Here is a 22,369-nt window from a genome sequence, read left to right on the forward strand (position 1 = left end):
TCAACTGGAAAGAAAGTGCTGATAAGCCTGTACTTCCTGGCTCAGTGCTCGACATTAACGGCAGTCCGACTGTCCGGGACAACCAAACGTTTATCAAGTCAAATCCACATCTGCCTGTCCGATGGGGCAAGTTGAATATTTGTTGAACAACACCATTTTTATAGTAATTATTCAACAAAGTTCCAACAAAACGAGTTCAAGCCTCTCAGTGATCCGGCCGTGTTATCGTTTACGAAATTCTGCGGAAGCTGAGTACAGCAGGTGTGTGTGCGCACATATGTAAAAATAACCATGGCGTAATATCTAATTATTAGACTCATCAAAATTGGAGAAATGACCATCAAATACCTCAATAAAATAAATATCTGTGGTGAATCTTCATTTCAGTCGGATGGTCATTGTTTTTCTCTTGTACGGGACACATTAACGATAAATGTAAAATATTTCAGGGGAATTTTACAACCCCGATTCCATAAAAGTTGGGACAAAGTACAAATTGTAAATAAAACGGAATGCAATGATGTGGAAGTTTCAAAATTCCATATTTTATTCAGAATAGAACATAGATGACATATCAAATGTTTAAACTGAGAAAATGTATCATTTAAAGAGAAAAATTAGGTGATTTTAAATTTCATGACAAGAACACATCTCAAAAAAGTTGGGACAAGGCCATGTTTCCCCACTGTGAGACATCCCCTTTTCTCTTTACAACAGTCTGTAAACGTCTGGGGACTGAGGAGACAAGTTGCTCAAGTTTAGGGATAGGAATGTTAACCCATTCTTGTCTAATGTAGGATTCTAGTTGCTCAACTGTCTTAGGTCTTTTTTGTCGTATCTTCCGTTTTATGATGCGCCAAATGTTTTCTATGGGTGAAAGATCTGGACTGCAGGCTGGCCAGTTCAGTACCCGGACCCTTCTTCTACGCAGCCATGATGCTGTAATTGATGCAGTATGTGGTTTGGCATTGTCATGTTGGAAAATGCAAGGTCTTCCCTGAAAGAGACGCCGTCTGGATGGGAGCATATGTTGCTCTAGAACCTGGATATACCTTTCAGCATTGATGGTGTCTTTCCAGATGTGTAAGCTGCCCATGCCACACGCACTAATGCAACCCCATACCATCAGAGATGCAGGCTTCTGAACTGAGCGCTGATAACAACTTGGGTCGTCCTTCTCCTCTTTAGTCCGAATGATACGGCGTCCCTGATTTCCATAAAGAACTTCACATTTTGATTCGTCTGACCACAGAACAGTTTTCCACTTTGCCACAGTCCATTTTAAATGAGCCTTGGCCCAGAGAAGACGTCTGCGCTTCTGGATCATGTTTAGATACGGCTTCTTCTTTGAACTATAGAGTTTTAGCTGGCAACGGCGGATGGCATGGTGAATTGCGTTCACAGATAATGTTCTCTGGAAATATTCCTGAGCCCATTTTGTGATTTCCAATACAGAAGCATGCCTGTATGTGACGCAGCGCCATCTAAGGGCCCGAAGATCACGGGCACCCGGTATGGTTTTCCGGCCTTGACCCTTACGCACAGAGATTCTTCCAGATTCTCTGAATCTTTTGATGATATTATGCACTGTAGATGATGATATGTTCAAACTCTTTGCAATTTTACACTGTCGAACTCCTTTCTGATATTGCTCCACTATTTGTCGGCGCAGAATTTGGGGGATTGGTGATCCTCTTCCCATCTTTACTTCTGAGAGCCGCTGCCACTCCAAGATGCTCTTTTTATACCCAGTCATGTTAATGACCTATTGCCAATTGACCTAATGAGTTGCAATTTGGTCCTCCAGCTGTTCCTTTTTTGTACCTTTAACTTTTCCAGCCTCTTATTGCCCCGTCCCAACTTTTTTGAGATGTGTTGCTGTCATGAAATTTCAAATGAGCCAATATTTGGCATGAAATTTCAAAATGTCTCACTTTCGACATTTGATATGTTGTCTATGTTCTATTGTGAATACAATATCAGTTTTTGAGATTTGTAAATTATTGCATTCCGTTTTTATTTACAATTTGTACTTTGTCCCAACTTTTTTGGAATCGGGGTTGTATTCCACTTTGGGGGGGGGGGGGGGGGGGGGGGGGGGTTCGGCAAACCAGCTACTGGATTTGGGACACTACGACATCATGAACTATTTAGTATTTGGGATTTCTAAATACACTAGGGATGCTAAAGGCTTACAAAATTACAGATGCCTACCGATATTTCGAGGCACGTTTCGTGCCGGAGTTATGGGAAATTCCTGATAAAGAAAAATACTCTATGACAAAGGTAAGCTCAAACATGGACTTCTAATAGTAATAAACAAGCCAGAGCTAGCATGATTTATGGTGTTTAGCCTTGTCTACATTATCAGTACATAAACATGCTGCTCATCGAGCCAAGCATTTGGTCTAATAAAATATATCACGTCCCAAGCCCAGAACCAGATCTACATTTTAACGTTTCACAGCGCTTTCACACTAACCTATATAATGTTCTCCACACACACGGGAATGTTATCATCCAGTCTTCCCGTTTAACTGCAGCTCACCATTTTTCTTGTCTTTCTGGGTTCATCGGGAAGCGGTGAAAAACTAAACCAGGTTTATCTCCATGCCTGTTATTACATCTAAAAGCACTACAGGTCTCTGGCGTTGTTCTTTTAAGCCTCGGTCACAACCGGACGTACGATTTTTTGGCCGTGCGATTTTTGGCATTTCCTCAAATCGCTGCGTTTTTTTTTTTTGTTCGTGGAGAACGTAGTTGTGGTGACCATGAAGGAGTAAGATCACCGCGCACCCAACGTACAACCCGGAAGTCGAACATGCGTACCACGCACGAAATCTGAGGCTGCTCGGATGTACAGCTGTCGCTTCATTCGTACAGTCAACACACCTTCAAACGTGCACTAATCGTACTGTGTTCCATGCAGGCTTCGTATGAAGGTTGCAAGAACTGCGCATGATCTGTACGTTGTGCGTACCAACGGCGTTCGTTTGTCGCACTATGGCGATTGGAGAGGGGTATATATATATATATATATATATATATATATATATATATATATATATATATATATATATATATATATATATATATATAGGCATACTTTGGTTTCTCACTGTGAAAATGGCAATCCCTCTGCAAAGACTTCGTCTCAAACTCCTGGCCTGCTGGTCACTGTCATGGTCTTCATCCTCCTCCTCACTGCTCCTTGTCCTCTCTCTCTCCTCCCTCTCTCTCTCCTCCATCTCAGACACCTTTTCTATCCTCCTCTTCCCTTTTGCCTTCGGCATATTGAATTGAAGCGATGCAATGAAATGAAATGAAATTGGGTTTTCTCTCAATCAAAGCCTACGCGTACAAATGGCCGTAGGCACCCCTGCAGCTTTATATACCCGAGTTTTTGTGCGATTGACACCCTCTCGCCATACGGCCAATGCACGGCTGACTTACTTGACACGCATGGATGACGTACGGAATATCTGAACGTGCGTTGGCCGCACTAATTACGTATGTGGGGCGCATGACACACATACGGAGTCTGCAAGTGCGACGTACGAAAAAAAATTGACATTTTGCCCAAACCTGACACCAGCAAATCGTACGAAAGACGCACGTCGGCCGTATGGAAGGCACACGAGGCCATAAGTTTCTCTTGCAACCTGAAAAAAAAAACGTAAGCGCCCGTAGAGTTTGTTTGACATGACAAAGAACCTCTGCAGCCAGTCTACGGCTCAAAAATCAGCACGTCACACACGCCCTAAGTGCGTTTCTTTGCGTTTTTTGCACGTAGACCGGCCGTAGGAGCACGTACGGCCGGTTGTGACCGAGGCATTAGATGCAACTTCGACAAATTTATCTGTACGGTAGATGCACTGAATTGGGCTTACAAAAATCACTCGCGTACACTTGTGCGGTTTCCGGCAAACACAAAGCTCATCAGGCAACATGGCCGCGTAAACAAATCCGGAGTTACGACGATGTCACGTGAAAGTCCTCTATACCAATCCATTGTAAACAGATTTACACAATGGACTAAGAGTGAGGTGGTTTATGATCTATTAGACCCTCCTTCTGAATAAAAGCATGGATAGGATAAGAAACTTTCTGGAAGCAACCATCATCATCTTGACCGATAAATGAAAACTTATTCTGCTGACCCAAGACACTTATTAGCAATTATATATAATAAAAATTAAGGTTTTAGCACGTGTGCAGTGGTGAACGTATGAAAAAAGACCTAAAATTTTATTTGAGGTTTTCTACCTTTTGTGGTGCGTCCCCACACAAACTCGGGAGCCATTTCACCCAATTTACATAAAAGCCTTTCGTCAGTGTAGCTACCTGCATTAGGAGATATTTTAAGCAGAAAGAAGATAACCAGAGAAATATATAACCTAAACATAAATTACCGCCGTCAACTTTGTTGGAGGAGGAGGTTATGCTTACAACCCCGATTCCAAAAAAGTTGGGACAAAGTACAAATTGTAAATAAAAACGGAATGCAATAATTTACAAATCTCAAAAACTGATATTGTATTCACAATAGAACATAGACAACATATCAAATGTTGAAAGTGAGACATTTTGAAATTTCATGACAGCAACACATCTCAAAAAAGTTGGGACAGAGGCAATAAGAGGCTGGAAAAGTTAAAGGTACAAAAAAGGAACAGCTGGAGGACCAAATTGCAACTCATTAGGTCAATTGGCAATAGGTCATTAACATGACTGGGTATAAAAAGAGCATCTTGGAGTGGCAGCGGCTCTCAGAAGTAAAGATGGGAAGAGGATCACCAATCCCCCTAATTCTGCGCCGACAAATAGTGGAGCAATATCAGAAAGGAGTTCGACAGTGTAAAATTGCAAAGAGTTTGAACACATCATCTACAGTGCATAATATCATCAAAAGATTCAGAGAATCTGGAAGAATCTCTGTGCGTAAGGGTCAAGGCCGGAAAACCATACTGGGTGCTCATGATCTTCAGGCCCTTAGACGGCACTGCATCACATACAGGCATGCTTCTGTATTGGAAATCACAAAATGGGCTCAGGAATATTTCCAGAGAACATTATCTGTGAACGCAATTCACCGTGCCATCCGCCGTTGCCAGCTAAAACTCTATAGTTCAAAGAAGAAGCCGCATCTAAACATGATCCAGAAGCGCAGACGTCTTCTCTGGGCCAAGGCTCATTTAAAATGGACTGTGGCAAAGTGGAAAACTGTTCTGTGGTCAGACGAATCAAAATGTGAAGTTCTTTATGGAAATCAGGGACGCCGTGTCATTCGGACTAAAGAGGAGAAGGACGACCCAAGTTGTTATCAGCGCTCAGTTCAGAAGCCTGCATCTCTGATGGTATGGGGTTGCATTAGTGCGTGTGGCATGGGCAGCTTACACATCTGGAAAGACACCATCAATGCTGAAAGGTATATCCAGGTCCTAGAGCAACATATGCTCCCATCCAGACGACGTCTCGTTCAGGGAAGACCTTGCATTTTCCAACATGACAATGCCAAACCACATACTGCATCAATTACAGCATCATGGCTGCGTAGAAGAAGGGTCCGGGTACTGAACTGGCCAGCCTGCAGTCCAGATCTTTCACCCATAGAAAACATTTGGCGCATCATAAAACGGAAGATACAACAAAAAAGACCTAAGACAGTTGAGCAACTAGAATCCTACATTAGACAAGAATGGGTTAACATTCCTATCCCTAAACTTGAGCAACTTGTCTCCTCAGTCCCCAGACGTTTACAGACTGTTGTAAAGAGAAAAGGGGATGTCTCACAGTGGTAAACATGGCCTTGTCCCAACTTTTTTGAGATGTGTTGTCATGAAATTTAAAATCACCTAATTTTTCTCTTTAAATGATACATTTTCTCAGTTTAAACATTTAATATGTCATCTATGTTCTATTCTGAATAAAATATGGAATTTTGAAACTTCCACATCATTGCATTCCGTTTTTATTTACAATTTGTACTTTGTCCCAACTTTTTTGGAATCGGGGTTGTACATTTTCAACTCCGTTTGTCTGTTCCCAGCGTAGCTCAAAAAGTAGCGTGTGGATTTGGATGAAATTGAGGAGCCATGGACCAAAGAACAACTGATTAGATTTTGATGCAAATCCAGATATGTGGCTTGCCGGAGGTATACACTAACGAGTACCCTTCGAGTTAATACTTAATAAAAAATAAATAAATAAATAAATCCCAAAACAGATAAACCTCCGGAATTTTTTTTTTGTCCAATTTTTGTTCTTGGTTCTCACTGGTCAGGTGGCGATTCATTTCACAGTTCCAGAACAGAAGTTTTGAACGTAACTCTAAATCACAGGCTTATACTAGTGCATCTCAAAAAATTAGAATACCATGAAAAAGTTCCTTTTCTTCATAATTTAATTCAAAAAGGTAAACTTTCATATATTCTATATTCATTACATGTAAAGTGAAATATTTAAAGCCTTTTTTGTTTTAATTTTGATGATTATGGCTTATAGCTCATGAAAATCAGAAATCCAGTATCTCAAATTATTAGAATATTCCCTAAGATCAGTCAAAAAAAGGATTTACAATACAGAAATGTCCAACTTCTGAAAAAGTATATTCATTTATACACTCAATACTTGGTTGGGGCTCCTTTACCATGAATTACTGTATCAATGCGGTGTGGCATGGAGGTGATCAGTCTGTGGCACTGCTGAGGGGTTATTGAAGCCCAGGTTGCTTTGATAGTGGCCTTCAGCGTATCTGTATTTTTGGGTCGGGTGTTTCTCATCTTCCTCTTGACAATACCCCATAGATTCTCTATGGGGTTCAGGTCAGGCAAGTTGGCTGGCCAATCAAACACAGTAATATCATGGTCAGCAAACCATTAGGTAGTAGTTTTGGCACTGTGGGTAGGTGCTAAGTCCTGCTGGAAAAGGAAATCAGCATCTTCAAAAAGCTTGTCAGCAGATGGAAGCATGAAGTGCTCTAAAATCTCCTGGTAGACGGCTGTGTTGACTTTGGACTTGATAAAATACAGTGGACCAACACCAGCAGATGACATGGCACCCCAAATCATCACAGACTGTGGAAACTTCACACTGGGCTTCAAACACCTTGGATTCTGTGCCTCTCCACTCTTCCTCCAGACTCTAGAACCGTGATTTCCAAATTAAATGCAAAATGTACTTTCATCTGAAAAGAGGACTTTGGACCACTGAGCAACAGTCCATTTCTTTCTCTCCTTAGCCCTGATAAGACACTTCTGACATTGTCTCTGGTTCAGGAGAGGCTTGATATTAGGAATGCGAAAGTTGTATCCCCTTTCTTGAAGATGTCTGTTCGTGATGGGTCTTGATACACTGACACCAGCCTCAGTCCACTCCTTGTGAAGCTCTCCCAAGTTCTTGAATCAACTTTTCTTGACAATCCTCTCAAGACTGCGGCCATCCCTGTTGCTTGCGCACCTTTTCCAGCCACCCTTTTCAGCAATGACCTTTTGTGGCTTACCCTCCTTGTGGAGGGCATCAGTGATCATCTTCTGGACAACAGTCAAGTCAGCAGTCTTCCCCATGATTGTGGTTGTGTGTACTGAACTAGACCGAGAGATGCACTGTGTTCATACTGTTTTACTCAAACTCGAAATGAAATATTCTAATATTTTGAGATGGGTTTTTTATGTTTTTGTACTGTATGCCATACTGATTAAAATTAAAATAGAAAAATGCTTGAAACATTTTAGTTTATGTGTAATGAGTCTATAATATATAACTTTCACTTTCTTAAATAACTGATGGAAAATATTAAACTTTTTCACAATATTCTAATTTTTTGAGATGCACTAGTATTTAAAAACACCTTGCAGAGGAAATACAAGTGTAAAGTCACTGTATGGACACAACTGGCATCCTGAAGATAAGTCTCGCAAGCCTGGAAGAATGAAGAGATGGGGCAACCGTACGCGAACTTGAAAGAATTATAAAAAGGATCCTAACCACGTGCTCCTTCCTGGAATGCGGCCCGCGAGGACGTAACTAGGAACAAGAGTCATTTTCACAGCACCATTATCAGGAACTGAAAGACACAAGTCGTCGTTTATCTCAAGAGCATGTCACCTCCTAAATAAGCGGAGATAGTCGAACATATCCACTATACTGTATTTTTTGGGACGCATTTTTATGACTTCGGTGGTTTTTGTTGTAAATTCATCGTATGTTTAGAGTTCAAGTTATTATTTACACCTTGTTTCATAACTTCTATAGTAACAGTTAAAAGACTAAACGTGTTGTTCATTAGTAACTTAAAAAAAAAAACGTGGGCAAACTGCTGTGGTACAAGAGGAAAAAAAAATACTTTCGGACATGCCATTACTGGAAATCAACCAACTCTGGCTTCATCCCAGGCCGTCATACTATTACATCTTTGTTTTTTTGGAACAGAACAACCCATTATGTTTTACTCCTTCACAATGACTCACTCCAGATCAAGCCACATGGACATATGGGAAAGTTTTGATATTAAAATCGCAAAAACACCCAAGATCAACTGTAAGCTACTGCTCACTTACGGACCCCCCCGCTTATATCAGAACACAAGCAATCGAAGGAATAGGACACTATTATTATTATTATGAATGTTGACTTCAACAAATAATGAACCCTGAAACGAGTAAGTAAAGAGCAGTGTCTCTCCCCAGGGATTTCAAACAGCATCCTGGTACACGGTCATTTTGAAATCGCATTTTGCTTCTTGAAATGGCGTCAAAATCCACGTTACAGGTTTCGTAAATACATTCAGTCGGTAAACAGGAAGTCGATGTGCGACAGACCTGAAAACGGTATACACGGTATTATGAGTAGCACGCTGTGTGGGCACAATCGCTATCAGGCGCGTTAAAATGTAAATAACTTTTCTAGAATTTCACCAAACCTCATTGAATTTTCAGCATTGTAAAAGAACTCCCTAAAGTATTATTCAGCAAAACCCCAGAATGATGGCACAAATCTATAATTAACAGAATTTTAGTTCTTAAAATTTAGCGTGATTATGGACGTCACGCGTAACATTTACACCCGTGAAAAATCACTTTGAATGCTGTTTTGAAAGTTTTGATCAAATATTCTCTATAATAAAAGAAAAAAAAAATCACTTAAATATTATAAACAGTCTTTTAATGTATCAAAAAATAATTTTGATAAAGCAAGGAAATTCAGAAGAAAATTTGTTTTTTCTTTTGCTTGTTGTGCGCGTCACGCTACCAAAATCTAACTAACCCCTTCACGAACAATTCCAACTTTCATGGAGTTGTAGCGCGAATAAACCTTTCACAAAAATATATATAATACTTCTCACCCAGTAAATTAGAATCCTGGTGATTTACATCCTCGTAGCTTCAGTAGATCTAGAGATTTCGTCGATTTAGTAAATCCCAAACGCTGTGAAAACACGCCAGCCATCTATGGTGAGAAGTGCTGCTGTAGTTGAGAAACTCTCATTCCTCCCGCTTCCAACTAACTCCGTGACCCAGACCAAAATAATGTCACGCTCATCACTTAAGGATGATTTATGCCAAGTTTCACGGAAAAATACAGCGAAATAAACTTGCTAGAAGCATTTTTCAAAATCCCAAACATTATGAAACATTTCTTGTAGGGTTTCAGGTTACAAATTTCGAGAATAGAGAAATTACGGCGCAAAAGTTTGCCACTAAACTTGCGAAAATACTCCATCCTAGCGAGTTTCACAACCGAACTAGGCTACGTGACAGTCCGTGACCACCCAGGAATGTTCTAGAAGGTACGCTTCTAGGCACGTGCGATCGAGAAAGACGCCATGTGAAGGTAGTAAAGGTAGTATTTCCACTGTCTTATGACGTTTTTGCTTGTTTTAGCGCGATAAACAATGCATTATGGGTAATCATTAAAATGCTGATTTCAAGGTTAAAATGGGTAAAAACAACTAATTTATATAGATATTGTAAAAATTGTGCCTAATAGTTATTTCGGTCCATAAAATCAAAACCTGAATTTGTAATTTTTTTTCCCTATGTTACACCATTGTGCATCTATAGCATGCTACTCATCCCATAGAACCTCAAGCTAAAATTTGGTACCGAGTGGTTGGGCCATTATTAAAAAATGTTCTGTTTCCGGTCCACCGGCCGGGTGAGTGCCGTTTGTGCAGTTGAAATTTTTTTTAACGCCGGTTTTTTGACATTTTTTTCGGGTTCGTAAATCTAAAATCGAACTTGACATTTCCGCATTCCCAGGGCTTTCCACTAAGGCTCATACTAGCCAGCCATGACAAATAAGTAGCCAGCCGGGGGAGTAAACACAAAATAAACTCCTGTGCATGCAGTTCCCAGGATTAAATGTATTTTCCACAGACCATTTATTTATTCACTTTACTCAAATACAAAGTAAAATGGCAGTAAATCTTCTTTCTTTTCTTGCGTATTGCATCATGAGGCGTTCCTGGCTTGTAAATCTCTTATTTTCGGTGCATGACACATTCACGCAGCTGAGCATGCTATGAATTAACAACGACAACGGTCTGCAGTGGCGGCTACACAATTAAACACTCAGCGAGCATTTCTCCATTTGTGTATGAAAATACACTCCAACCACTCAGTTTGGTTTCATTTACAACCAACGGTGTCTTTTGATGCCAGCACGTAATTGAATGAGAGAAGACTGGTTTACCGGAGACAAAATAAGCATCATCTCTGCTTCTGTTCCCTCCGACACACTACTGCCTCCGCCGAGCGCACGCGCACTCTGAACTGAATCAGCTCTGCGCATGCGCCGTGCAGCACAAAAAAATGGCAGCCACCATGAAGGAAGCAGATCCGGAGTTTTCAAACATTTGCTTAAGTGTGAAATCGCAAAATGGTATTCCAGCGAACAACAAAATAGTAAAGATTCAGAAAAACAAATCATTCAGTGATCATTTTAATAGTGTAATTTCATCCGAACTAGGCCTAACGCTCGATTTAGAACTACACAAAGTCCGTGTGTCGGACATTTTAAGTAAATTTGTAAAAGTTTTGCAAATGTTGCAGTCAGCATTTAAAATGCTAATTTAAAGTTTTTGTACAAGTTTCAGTTGATTAAACCATCATATTTTATTAAATGTGTCTGCTTTTGTAATAAAGTACTGAAAGAAAAAGCAAACACAGCATTGCGATTTCTTACCCATCCATCAAAAAAAAAAAAAAAAAAAATCCCTCCCTCCCGACTGAAAATTTTTTTGCTCACCCGGTGGACAGGAAACGGATTTTTTTTTTAAGGATGGCCTTATGATTTGTAGTTGCTGAGAAAAAGGGTGTTTCGGATGGACGGAGGTAAAACCAGTATACCCCCCCAGAACAAGGGGTATTTATTTAAAAATAAAGAAATAAAAAAAAAAAGTGAGCCCCACACACACAGTTAACACACACAAAGGTTTCTTTCACCCCTCCCTTCATTTGGCATGTACAGAGAGCGTCAAAAATACAGCACAAGACAAAGAACAGGAGGACAGGAGAGAGAGATTACAGCACAGATGAACGACAAAACAAGGCCAAGAAGTTTCATCAATGCCTGAAGAGTTACAATACAGTGAGAAAAGAAGGCGGCAGAAGATACAAAGGCATCATAAATATCAACGAAACAAAAAGCAGCTAAGGACAGAGGTACAGCAACCTGAAGATACAGAGAGAAAACAGGAGGATGAAGGAGACGCGAGTGCGAGCGGTCAGGATGGAGACAAGGCTGAGAGGACGGAGCAGGATTTCTCAGTGGAAAGTCCAGAAAGTTATCATCTGCAAACAAACAGGGATGATCAACACCTCGCTACTGAGCCCCCCCCCCCCCCCCAAAAAAAAAAAAACCATACACATCTTTTGTCAAACAAGAAATGCCCTTCAAACCAGCTTTGGCATTCAGACGAGAGAGAGAGAGAGAGAGAGAGAGAGAGAGAGAGAGAGAGAGAGAGAGCGCATAACCGCAGTGTAACAGCAGAGCAGCATTCCAGGCAAGCACAAGTTAACACACGTTATACCACAGCGCTGCTCAACGCTCCACTCTGATTGGTCAGCAAGTCAGTGTTCATTAATATTCAAAACAGCAGCTCTGACTGGAGTTTCTGCTGCACGGTGGACATTAACACGCTTATTACGTCATTTCTATTGTAAACAACCTATACGGGGCATCGAAAACGCTACGATAGCCTTGATATGGTGATGGTTTTGGAAAGATGGAAACACTTTGTAGCAAAGCTTCGTAACCAAATATTGACGGGGTTTTTCTAGAAACATTTAGTATGAGGGCGCTCACCATGGCGAGGGAGTAAAGCGGGGGAGGGATGGTGCCGGTTGTCCGTCCCCCCTCCGCCGTGCGAAGCCTTTGAAAAATTGAGGCTACAATGGGACATTCTGAGGCTATCTGAGAGGGAAACTGTAACAAATTGTCAACATTGAAAAAGAAAGAAGTAATCTTCTTCTGCCCCGGACAGTCTTTGGCTTTCTTCCGTTTCGTGCCGCGGGATGACATCTTTAAATGCCCAAGTGTCAAGAAAAACAACTCGCGAACTACTTCTGTCAAAAGCTCCCGCGCCGGTGGGTGAAAGGTCATTCAGTCTCGAGAAATCTCGCTCTACAAGTCAGCTGACCTTGTATGTAACCCATGTCAAATCTTGCAAGAGCAGCCACGACAAGTAAACAACTAAACATGGCGCCTCAGCAGGGATGAGATTTTTCCGCTTTTTGGCGGAATTCCGCTTTTTTGGACTCAAAAATGCTATTTTTTATATTATTGCAAATCTGTTGAGAGAATTTTTTGATTTATTGGGGGGGGGATAGGGTTTGTTTATCCCGGTGACTGAGACTGAACTCGTCAGTCGATAGATGTAGACCAGTGTTTACATTTCTATTCGAATGCCTCCCTTTTGATTCCCGCACAATCTTGTTTAACGATAGCTTGTATGTGAAGTAAAACTTATGTTATCTGCTTTATGATTGGTCAAAACATCGACTTGAAGGATATAACAGCCAACCAACATCATAGTAGCTCCGGACCCAGTTTTGGGCGTCGGTTCCCTCCAGGCCTTGGTTCGCTGTGGGTGATGCCTGTGCTCCCAGCTGTGGACTGCAGTGAGCTCGTTGTTCATTTTAACATTGTGGTTGTCCAGCGCTCTGTGCTTTAACGCTTGGCGTGATGTTCCGAGCGATGTTGCTCGGTGGCGTCGCGTCGGCTGTGCAGGCGGTTTGGGACACACCAGCGCTCTGCGTGGCGGAACTTCTCTCCTCGCTGTATGGATCCATGGCGTGGTGTTCGAGTGATGTTGCTGGCGGCATCACGGCGGTGGTACTGGAGATGTGGGACTCATTTTTATGCGCCTTTTGGTGGGACTGTGGCTGCTACACCACGGGAATTACATCCTGACCCCTACTTGGTGGACTTATTTTATTATTTTTTTCGTATTTATTTATTTCTTGTCTATATTGTAAAGCGTCCTTGGGTTTCTTGAAAGGCGCTATATAAATTAACTTATTATTATTATTATATAGTGAAAACTTTCCCACTATTTCACTGTGACTTACAAATTTGCTTGTGTTGTACATTTCGATAGTTATTGTGTTCATAATATGTTTAAACATCAAAATGCCGAATACGATTGAAGCTAAGGTGCGTGAAATATGTGCGAGTGTGAAGAATAAGTTCAGATGGGACTGGTTGGATAATAAAGTTACACTAGCCCTGGTAGATGGCAAGCTTGGATTGGTGAATTCATGAAAAAACGCAATGTTCCCGGAAAAGCTCTTTGTACGATGTAATATTTTACGGATCAAGAGGATTAAAGGCTCTACAGAGTCATGCCGGATCAGTGAAACACCGTAAGAAAACATTTTTGCTAAAGAGCAGTTACTCCATATCAGGATCTGCTGCGATCACCACCACAGGCTCAGCTTCAACGACTCCGTCCGTGAAGCCCGTCGTGCCGGGATCAGACAGGGTATCTCACCAGCAGGTACAAGTCAAAACTTTTTGTTTGAAACATTTCATTTATGGGTATACTGTTAGAAAACCAAAAAGGTTGCACTGAACGTGCTGAAAATTTCAAACAAGGTGGGATACGATATTTAAAAAAGAACACTTGTCATGATACAAAAGTTTCAGTTGATGGCATGTTGAATTGGGATATCAACTTCTAGAAAAATACATACATTTCATTGCTAAAATTAATGGTTGTTGGGTGCCCCACCGGGGCGTTGCCCCTGGACCTCACTGGGGACCTACGGCCCCCCCCCGCACTACTATTCAGATTTTTTTCCTCAACATGCACTCTCATCCAGGCTCAGTCTAGAAAACGCTGATTCGGATTGTTTTTGCACCATCTGGCGGTGTATCTACCATGATTGGAATATTTTTGGAGTAATTATAACGTATCTGATGATCAGACACATTGTCACGTGGTGTTGCTGGGATGTTTTCACGGAGAAAAGATCGTTTTGAGAAAGATTGCATGTTGCCTGAAGGCCAATTTATGCTGACAACGCAGTCTTCGCAGACGGTGTCGCAGATAGCGTCTGCGTAGCCCCCCCACCTTCGCAGACGCTCTGCGCGCACCTCCCAAAAATTGTGACCACCGCAGAAGCCTCGCAGACAGCATCACGGACAAGAGGGCTCTGACTGGTCCACTCTACATCCGCTGTACACGCACTTCCGCTTCCCTACTTTCCCAGTTTGGTTTGTTTTCAGGACCGGCATTTTTAAAAACACGAGCGAAGATGGAGCAGCACGAAGAGCGGTTGATCGAGGAAGTGAGGAAGTATGTACATCTATACGACTCCAGTTCTAGTCATTATAAGTAACCGGAGGATAAACACTCCACTAACCACACCCACCAACTACTCCTAGCGATTTTGCGACTTCGTGCCCCCTTGCGTTGTAGCGGTGAATAACATCGCGCACGCCTATTAAGGCCTCTGCATGCTCTTGCGACAAGGCTTTCGCAGATAGCTTTTCGCAGACAGTTGTAATTTATCGTTGAGCGGGGAGTAATAGGCGTGCGCGATGTTATTCACCGCCACAACGCAAGCGGGCGCGAAGTCGCTAGGAGTAGTTGGTGGGTGTGGTTAGTGGAGTGTTTATCCTCCGGTTACTTATAATGACTAGAACTTTTTTTTTTTATAACGACTAGAACTGGAGTCGAATAGATGTATGTACTTCCTCAATCAACCGCTCTTCGTGCTGCTCCATCTTCGCTCGTGTTTTTAAAAATGCCGGTCGTGAAAACAAACCAAACCGGGAAAGTAGGGAAGCGGAAGTGCGTGTACAGCGGATGTAGAGTGGACCAATCAGAGCCCTCTTGTCTGCGAGGCTTCTGCGGTGGTCACAATTTTTGGGAGGTGCGCGCAGAGCGTCTGCGAAGGTGGGGGGGCTACGCAGACGCTATCTGCGACACCATCTGCGAGGACTGGGTTGTCAGCATAAATTGGCCTCTACTCCCCGCTCAACGATAAATTACAACTGTCTGCGAAAAGCTGTCTGCGAAAGCCTTGTCGCAAAAGCATGCAGAGGCCTTGAGTGTGACTTGGGGTTCAATCGGCATTTCAGTAAGAGGGCGCAGCGCCCCTGTTCCCCGGTTTAGACGAAAGCCTGATTGACACGGAAACGTCTTTGCGATCGCTTGGTATAACGCGCCGCAAGAACATGTTACACGAACGATACTTGTTTCATGAAACGTAATCGTAAGTGGATAAAAAGTCTGACGCATCTTTATTCATCAAGAATTGTATTCACTGACTAACTGCTGTGGTATAAGAGAAAGAACACTTCAGGACATGCTGTTAGTGGGGGTGGGAGCAATTACCATTTGGGGGTGGAAAACAAAAAAGATCACACCACGACAACCTTGATTAGTTTTACAGAAACTACACAGCTTTTCGTGTTTTATGATTGGGGCATTTATCACTTTGCCTTCTTTTCAGGTGTCACGCAGCCAAACAACTCCATGCAGTGCCTTCTTTAACACACGCACACCAAATCATACCAACATTCCACTCACAGTGCCCAAAAAAAAAAAAAGAACAACCACCACACTGCGATTCTGCAGCCAGTGGTAAATAATGCACAAAGTCGATCTGGCGCTGAGGCTCAGGCACTACCGTGGTGCAGAAGCAGCTGAAATACTGCGCATGTGCATACACACAAAACACGGGCCGAGTAATTACATAGAGGTCATGTCGTTGAGGGCGTGATCCAGCTCTTCGCTAATGGCCTTGTACTTGAGTTTCTGAGCATAGAGCTCATCTGTTTGCACGAAAAATAAGAACGGAACAGACAAATTTAGCACCAGGAATGATAGGAAAGGCTACATCAGGACAGAAGGAGGCATTAGGGTTATGGCTTTCGAGACAAGAAACACAAAATGAATGGCGAGTATCTGTAAAATAAGAGGAGGAGGGGTCAGAAAACGAGCTTTACGGCAGAATCTCTTACCTTCCAGGTCATCAATGGTCTTCTCCAGCTTGGCTACGGACCTCTCGGCAAACTCGGCACGGGTCTCAGCCTGATAAACACACACACACACACGTTGATCAAAAACACCTGTGCAAGGTCACTCGGTGTAACCTCAACAAAAGTTAAGCAAGCCTGGGGTTCTAGAACCGGCCAGTCAGGCAGCTCACCTCTTTCAGCTTGTCAGTCAGGATCTTGATCTCCTCCTCATATTTGTCTTCCTTTTGGGAATACTGCAGATATACAGGAAGGAAGAAACACACACACATGAACGAGAAGGAAAAACGCCACGTCTTCCAAACAACTTTCAGCTTCAAAACATCCCATTTCTTTTTTTTTTTTTTTAAATATTTATTTTTTATTTGCTGTCCAATTACGCCGACACACACGGACTCAGTATCGAAAACATCCCTGCTCGGAAACCTGAACTCTGAAACAAAAGTCCCCTTGAGACAGGGAGAATGTTGATGAGGAAAAAGTAGGCGTTTGGTTTCTGCGCTGCCAGAACTTTAAAAGAACAGATCAGGACACGTGCATAGGAATGTAGCTTCGAAAGCAACAATCACGCAGGAAAACTCCAAGCACACAACCGTCGAGCCTGGACAGAACACGTGACCTCGCCGCTGTACACACCGATCACTTTGCACCAACATACCTGTGCAGTTGAATTCTTGAATCTGACAAAAATTACTGATGTGATGTATGTGGGGTGGCAGGGCAGCACTCCTCTACACGCTGTGCCGCATCACACCACCCTGGCATGCATGAATTTCATAAAACAGCAGGGTCTGCCGTGTGTTATTCCTTACATAGTAGCCTTTAAGTGGTGTGTACAGTAGCGTCTTAGCCGGACCAAGAAACAAGATTTTAAGAAACCTCATTAGGCGACTCACTCGATTCACAACCTCTTGCAATGACGTTGGTTCGTTTCATCCTGAAGCATCCATCCATTTTCTTCCGCTTATCCAGAGCTCGACATTAAGGACTGCCCGACTGCCCGGGACAAGTGAAGCATGCATTCGGGCAAGTGGGATATGTCCTTGACACGCCCGACCGGGTAAGTTGGAATGAGCATACATTACGAACTAGCGCCACAAAAATTAGGCTTTTTGATCTTTTATTTAAGTTCCTAAAACCCTCACTACGTCTGCGCCATTATGTCTGGGCTGTTTTCTTCGTCTCGGTTTCATTTACTGCTTTGCAGATTATTTTATATCCCCCCGCTGTTGTAGTACGGTACGCATACTGTTTACAGACCCCTTCTGCATGTCACGCATCACATGATAATTACAGCTGGGGTCAGACAGACACCGTCTTTCATGCAAGCAAGGCTTAGTCTGTCTTCAATATGGTTAATTTTTGTGCCGTTTTTGCTCGTTCAAACAGAGAAATAGATAAAAGCAGGGGTGATAGCGTTCCGGCGCCGCGCCGGATTTCCGGCGTACCGTGGCTAGGGAAAAAAAAAAAAAAAAATCTAGTTCGCCCATTGTCCTGTGTCATTCTGAGATCCGCAGATAGACAGTAAAGGGAATTCGGAATTCCCTTGTCTATCTGCGCATCTCAGAATGACACAGGACAATGGGCAAACTAGATTTTTTTTCCCCCCCCCAGCCACGGTACGCCGGAAATCCGGCGCGGCACGCTATCACCCCTGTAAAAGGCATTACCGTCTCCCCGCTATCAAGAAAAATGTTAACAAATAGAAGCAAATGCTTCGAGTTTAAAAGTTAAATGCTGAGCCTTGTTATCCAAAACCCGGTCATGGTGGCAGCAGGTTAAGCAGGGTATTCCAGGTGTCCCTCTCCCGAACACTTTCCAGTTCCTCCTGGGGGATCCCAAGGCGCTCCCAGGCCAGATGAGATATATAATCTCTTCAGGGTGTTCTGGGTCTACCCAGAGGTCTCCTCCCAGGTGGACGTGCCCGGAAAACCTCCAAAGGAAGGTGCCCAGGAGGCATCCTAATCAGATGTCCGAACCACCTCAGCTGACTCCTTTCGACATGAAGGAGCAGCGGCTCGACTCCGAGATCCCTCCGGATGTCGGAGATCCTCACCCTATCTTTAAGGGTGAGCCCAGCCACCCATTGTAGAAAGCTCATTTCAGCCACTTGTATCTGCGATCTCATCCTTTTGGTCACTGCCCAAAGCTCATGACCATAGGTGAGGGTTGGAACGCAGATTGACCGGTAAAGCAAAAGCTTTGCTTTCCGGCTCAGCTCCCTCTTCACCACAACAGACCGGTACAATACCCACATTACTGCTGACGCCACCCCGATCATCCTGTCCATCTCACGCTCCATTTTACCATCACTCATGAACAAGACCCAGAAATACTTTAACTCCTTCACTGGGGGCAGCAACTCACTCCCAACCCGGACGGAGCACTCCACCGCGGTAACTCGCTCTACCATTTAACAATGATCTTTGTGCTGCGATGCTTTTGGGAAACCCACCCCAGCAGAGTTTGCAATACATTCCCATATTAAGCAATGCAGATTTAATTAAAAGGTCTTTACATATACAGCATGACTTGAATAAACGATAAGAAAGTGGGGGAAAACAATTAACAGATTTAATGCAACAATAATTTTCACGTTAAACGGGGACACGATTATGCTTATGAGCCTTCCACAAACAATTATAGGGAGGGAAAGTGAAACGCAGCGATCCTAGTGGTAGCGTTCCTAAGCCGAGAGCCATACTATTGAAAATCCCATAGACACGATTTTTTTTTTTAAATCCCACGAAGTTATGACGTGGAACTTGTACACCCCCCAAAAATATGTTGTACATGTTGGGATTATCTACTAACTGCGAAAGTATCAGGTAAAATTTCGCTGTCTTTTAAAAGATCAAAATTGCGTCTAACCTGTCAGAAACGGACTACAACCAAACTGTCTAGTCAGAGTCGCTCATATTACATCAGCAGCGGTCTCAAAAGTAGCCGGTCACCGGCGGCAAATCGCCGGCTATGGCTTGTTATGCCGCCGGCTATTGTCAGTTGAGTCACAAAATTTAATATTAAATATTTCTGACAGCAAAAAAAGTTGTGAGCGTAAATTACATCCACTATGTCATGTATGTCCGTTGCCGCGTCAACTGCATTTACATCCTCGACACGAGTGCAGCCATTACTGCCGCCTGTGTTGCCAAATTGCGTGTTTTCCCGCCCAATTTGGGCGGTTTTAAGTGCATTTTGGCAGGTTTTGAAGATATTTTGGGCTGTAAAACGTCAGCAGTATCTGGCAACATTTTTTTTTTTTTACTTAATACAAGAAATTAATGGATGCCAAAACGGTATTTTATTTTCCATTGTTTAGGCAGCTTCAGCATCATACTGAGAGATTCTGTTCAAATTGTTTTTTTCTTCTATGAAGCCTGAGCCATTTATTTTATTACTTTATAATTATTGTTTAATTTAGTCTTCAGGAGAGACTGCCTGCACACAGTACTAGTATTAATAGTTTTTTTTTTTCTTACATGAAAGCTGAGGCATTTATATTATATTTTAAGGTAACTTCATGTTGTGCTGTGAGGTTCTCTGCACTTTAACTTTTGAACCAACAGGTGCATTTGGATAAGTAAAGCCTATTTTTCTGCATTTTTGTAGTCCTGGTAATCTTTTATATTGGTAAAGATGTTTATAGGACCATTTCTCAGTGTCTTTGTTTTTTAATCAATAGTTTTTCAGTAATAACTTAATATTTAACACATCACTCAATTTTAAACAACCCCCACGCCTCCCCCGTAGTCTCCAAAATTTCTGTGGGAAACACTGGCGTGCGTAACAACGCTAATCAAGCTTAAGCTAGACGACCCGCCTCAAATACCCGTCCCGGGTAAATGTTATCCCAATTTTAGATGGCCTGTTCCAAACCATCCCGCCCCATGAAAAATTCGTACTTGCATATCTATCTATCTATCTATCTATCTATCTATCTATCTATCTATCTATCTATCCATCCATCCCTGCACGCTTTGCGTGCATTATGTCTGCCGCTGGCAAACATTTTACCATTTTGCACCCTGCTGTAAATTATTTGTACCCTGCTATTCTCCCAAACTTTGAAGCCCCTGCATCAGCAGTAGGCTTGATAAGTTTTGTTCTTCATACTAGCCCTTACAAGTGCTGACAGCTCTCCCGCCAACCACGCTATACAAATCGGCATGTTGACGTAGGCTACTCGCCGGCCGCTACCTGCTACAGATTTGGGAAGGCGCTAGACTTGCGGTGACGTCACATACGCGACGTCGGGTCCATGTAGTCTTCGATCAGTTTATTAAAAAAAAACATTCAAAACAATTCAAATTGGTGGAAAAAATAAAGTATGATCACCAGGATCGATAGAGCTGCCCGACATGCGCAACATATGGAAGCCATTGTCTTAACTTTGAAGTGCAACCCGAAATGTAATTTTTTGAAAAGATATTCCCATTCATTTTGCCATAGAGGTTAGAACGCATCCAGTAGGGGGCGATGAGATTACTTTCCCTCCCTGTGAGATGACAAGCTGGTGCTGCTTCTTTTGCAAAAAAAAAAAAAAAAGGAAGAAGAAAACGTTGGGTACAACCTATCCTGTGAAGTCGGCGAGAATGCGGGCAGTTTCGCTGCATGGTTCAGGAGTTGCCGAGACAGATAGCAAGCTTCACCACATGGACCATGGACTGTACACCCACCATTTGCATTACAGAGCTCCTCTCCTATCCCCCCCAGTGTCTAAAGTTATCTTTATCATTTTTGTTTCCTTTGACAGACAGTGCTGGGTTTTGAGACACAAAGGTACCATTCGACTACGATTAAATGCCAACGGAGTATTGAGACACCCTGCATACTTTTTGCATACTATTAGTAGGGAAATGTACATGTTCAGATGCAGCCAAACTTACTCACCACTTGATGTGCAAGTTGTCATTTACAGGATAGTTGTTCGAAAATATTTTCAGACGTGGGGAACCCCACCCACATTCTACGTATAAAGACCTTTACCATCCATCCATCCATCCATCCATCATCCGTAACCACTTATCCTGTGCAGGGTCGTGAGCAAGCTGGAGCCTATCCCAACTGATTATGGGTGAGAGGTGGGGTACACCCTGGACAAGTTGCCAGGTCATCACAGGGCTGACCCAGAGACAACCAACCATTCACACTCATTCTGGGATGTGGCAGAACACGCAATCTGTAGCAGCAAGCCAGGTCTCACTTGGACTCGCAACGAAGCAGCACGTCGTCTCTGCAAAGTGTGAAGCAGTACAGCATTTTCAAGCTGTTCCCTCGAAGTGCATTCAGGATCCTGCTGGTATCCAGTAGTTTTGTCTGGTACATTTCCCACATAATTACCACACTTCTGAGCAAATACCAATTCTGCCATTTCTTCAGGTTAGATTCCGTAGCTCACAGAAACATGCGCCGATCCAGAACACACGCCCTTCTTCCAGTATAGACTTTCTTGTTTCCGTCCCAGAGACAGCCAACCAATAAGTGGAGCGAACGCTCATCTGGTTCGTAATGATCCAAATATAACAAAATGTAATTCATGGCTTTTGACATTCGTTGATAACTCGATTGCACTAATAAAAACAGAAGTCGTCGACGGTGAAGGTTACTGCACGAGTAGTGGATGAGGACGTGTATACGGTGTCAAGTGTTCCGGCCATTAGCTCTTCCATGATTTCGGGATAGGATTGATCTGCTCACATTTCCTGAGATGATCCTTACAGATTACTGTGGCAGTTACTTTGGGATATTTATTTTCAATATATACTCGTATATTCAAACTATGTGCACTGTTCTTGGCTTCTCGGACTTTAGTGCATGATGGAATCCACCCCACCAGTTAGAATCCACTCGCTCACATTCGGATATTTATTACTTATTA

At 42.7% G+C, this 22,369-nt stretch overlaps 1 protein-coding gene across 7 annotated transcripts in view; it reads right to left on the bottom strand.

Moving 5' to 3' along the window:
* Positions 1-22,369, bottom strand: part of tpm3 (tropomyosin 3) — a 77,628-nt gene that overhangs the window by 8,784 nt on the left and 46,475 nt on the right. For 4 of the 7 annotated variants that reach the window (XM_060904892.1, XM_060904893.1, XM_060904896.1 and 1 more), the window contains 4 exons: positions 16,662-16,724; positions 16,474-16,543; positions 16,206-16,284; positions 11,435-11,792 (listed from right to left, as the gene is read on the bottom strand). In XM_060904892.1, the coding sequence (XP_060760875.1) occupies positions 11,789-11,792; positions 16,206-16,284; positions 16,474-16,543; positions 16,662-16,724 (216 nt within the window). In that variant the 3' untranslated portion in view covers positions 11,435-11,788. Of the gene's footprint in view, positions 1-11,434; positions 11,793-16,205; positions 16,285-16,473; positions 16,544-16,661; positions 16,725-22,369 lie in introns of those variants that run through there. The other 3 variants (XM_060904894.1, XM_060904897.1, XM_060904898.1) reach the window with 2 other exon arrangements.

The sequence above is a fragment of the Neoarius graeffei genome, chromosome 22, assembly GCF_027579695.1.
Source record: "Neoarius graeffei isolate fNeoGra1 chromosome 22, fNeoGra1.pri, whole genome shotgun sequence".
Classification (NCBI taxonomy): Eukaryota; Metazoa; Chordata; class Actinopteri; order Siluriformes; family Ariidae; genus Neoarius; species Neoarius graeffei.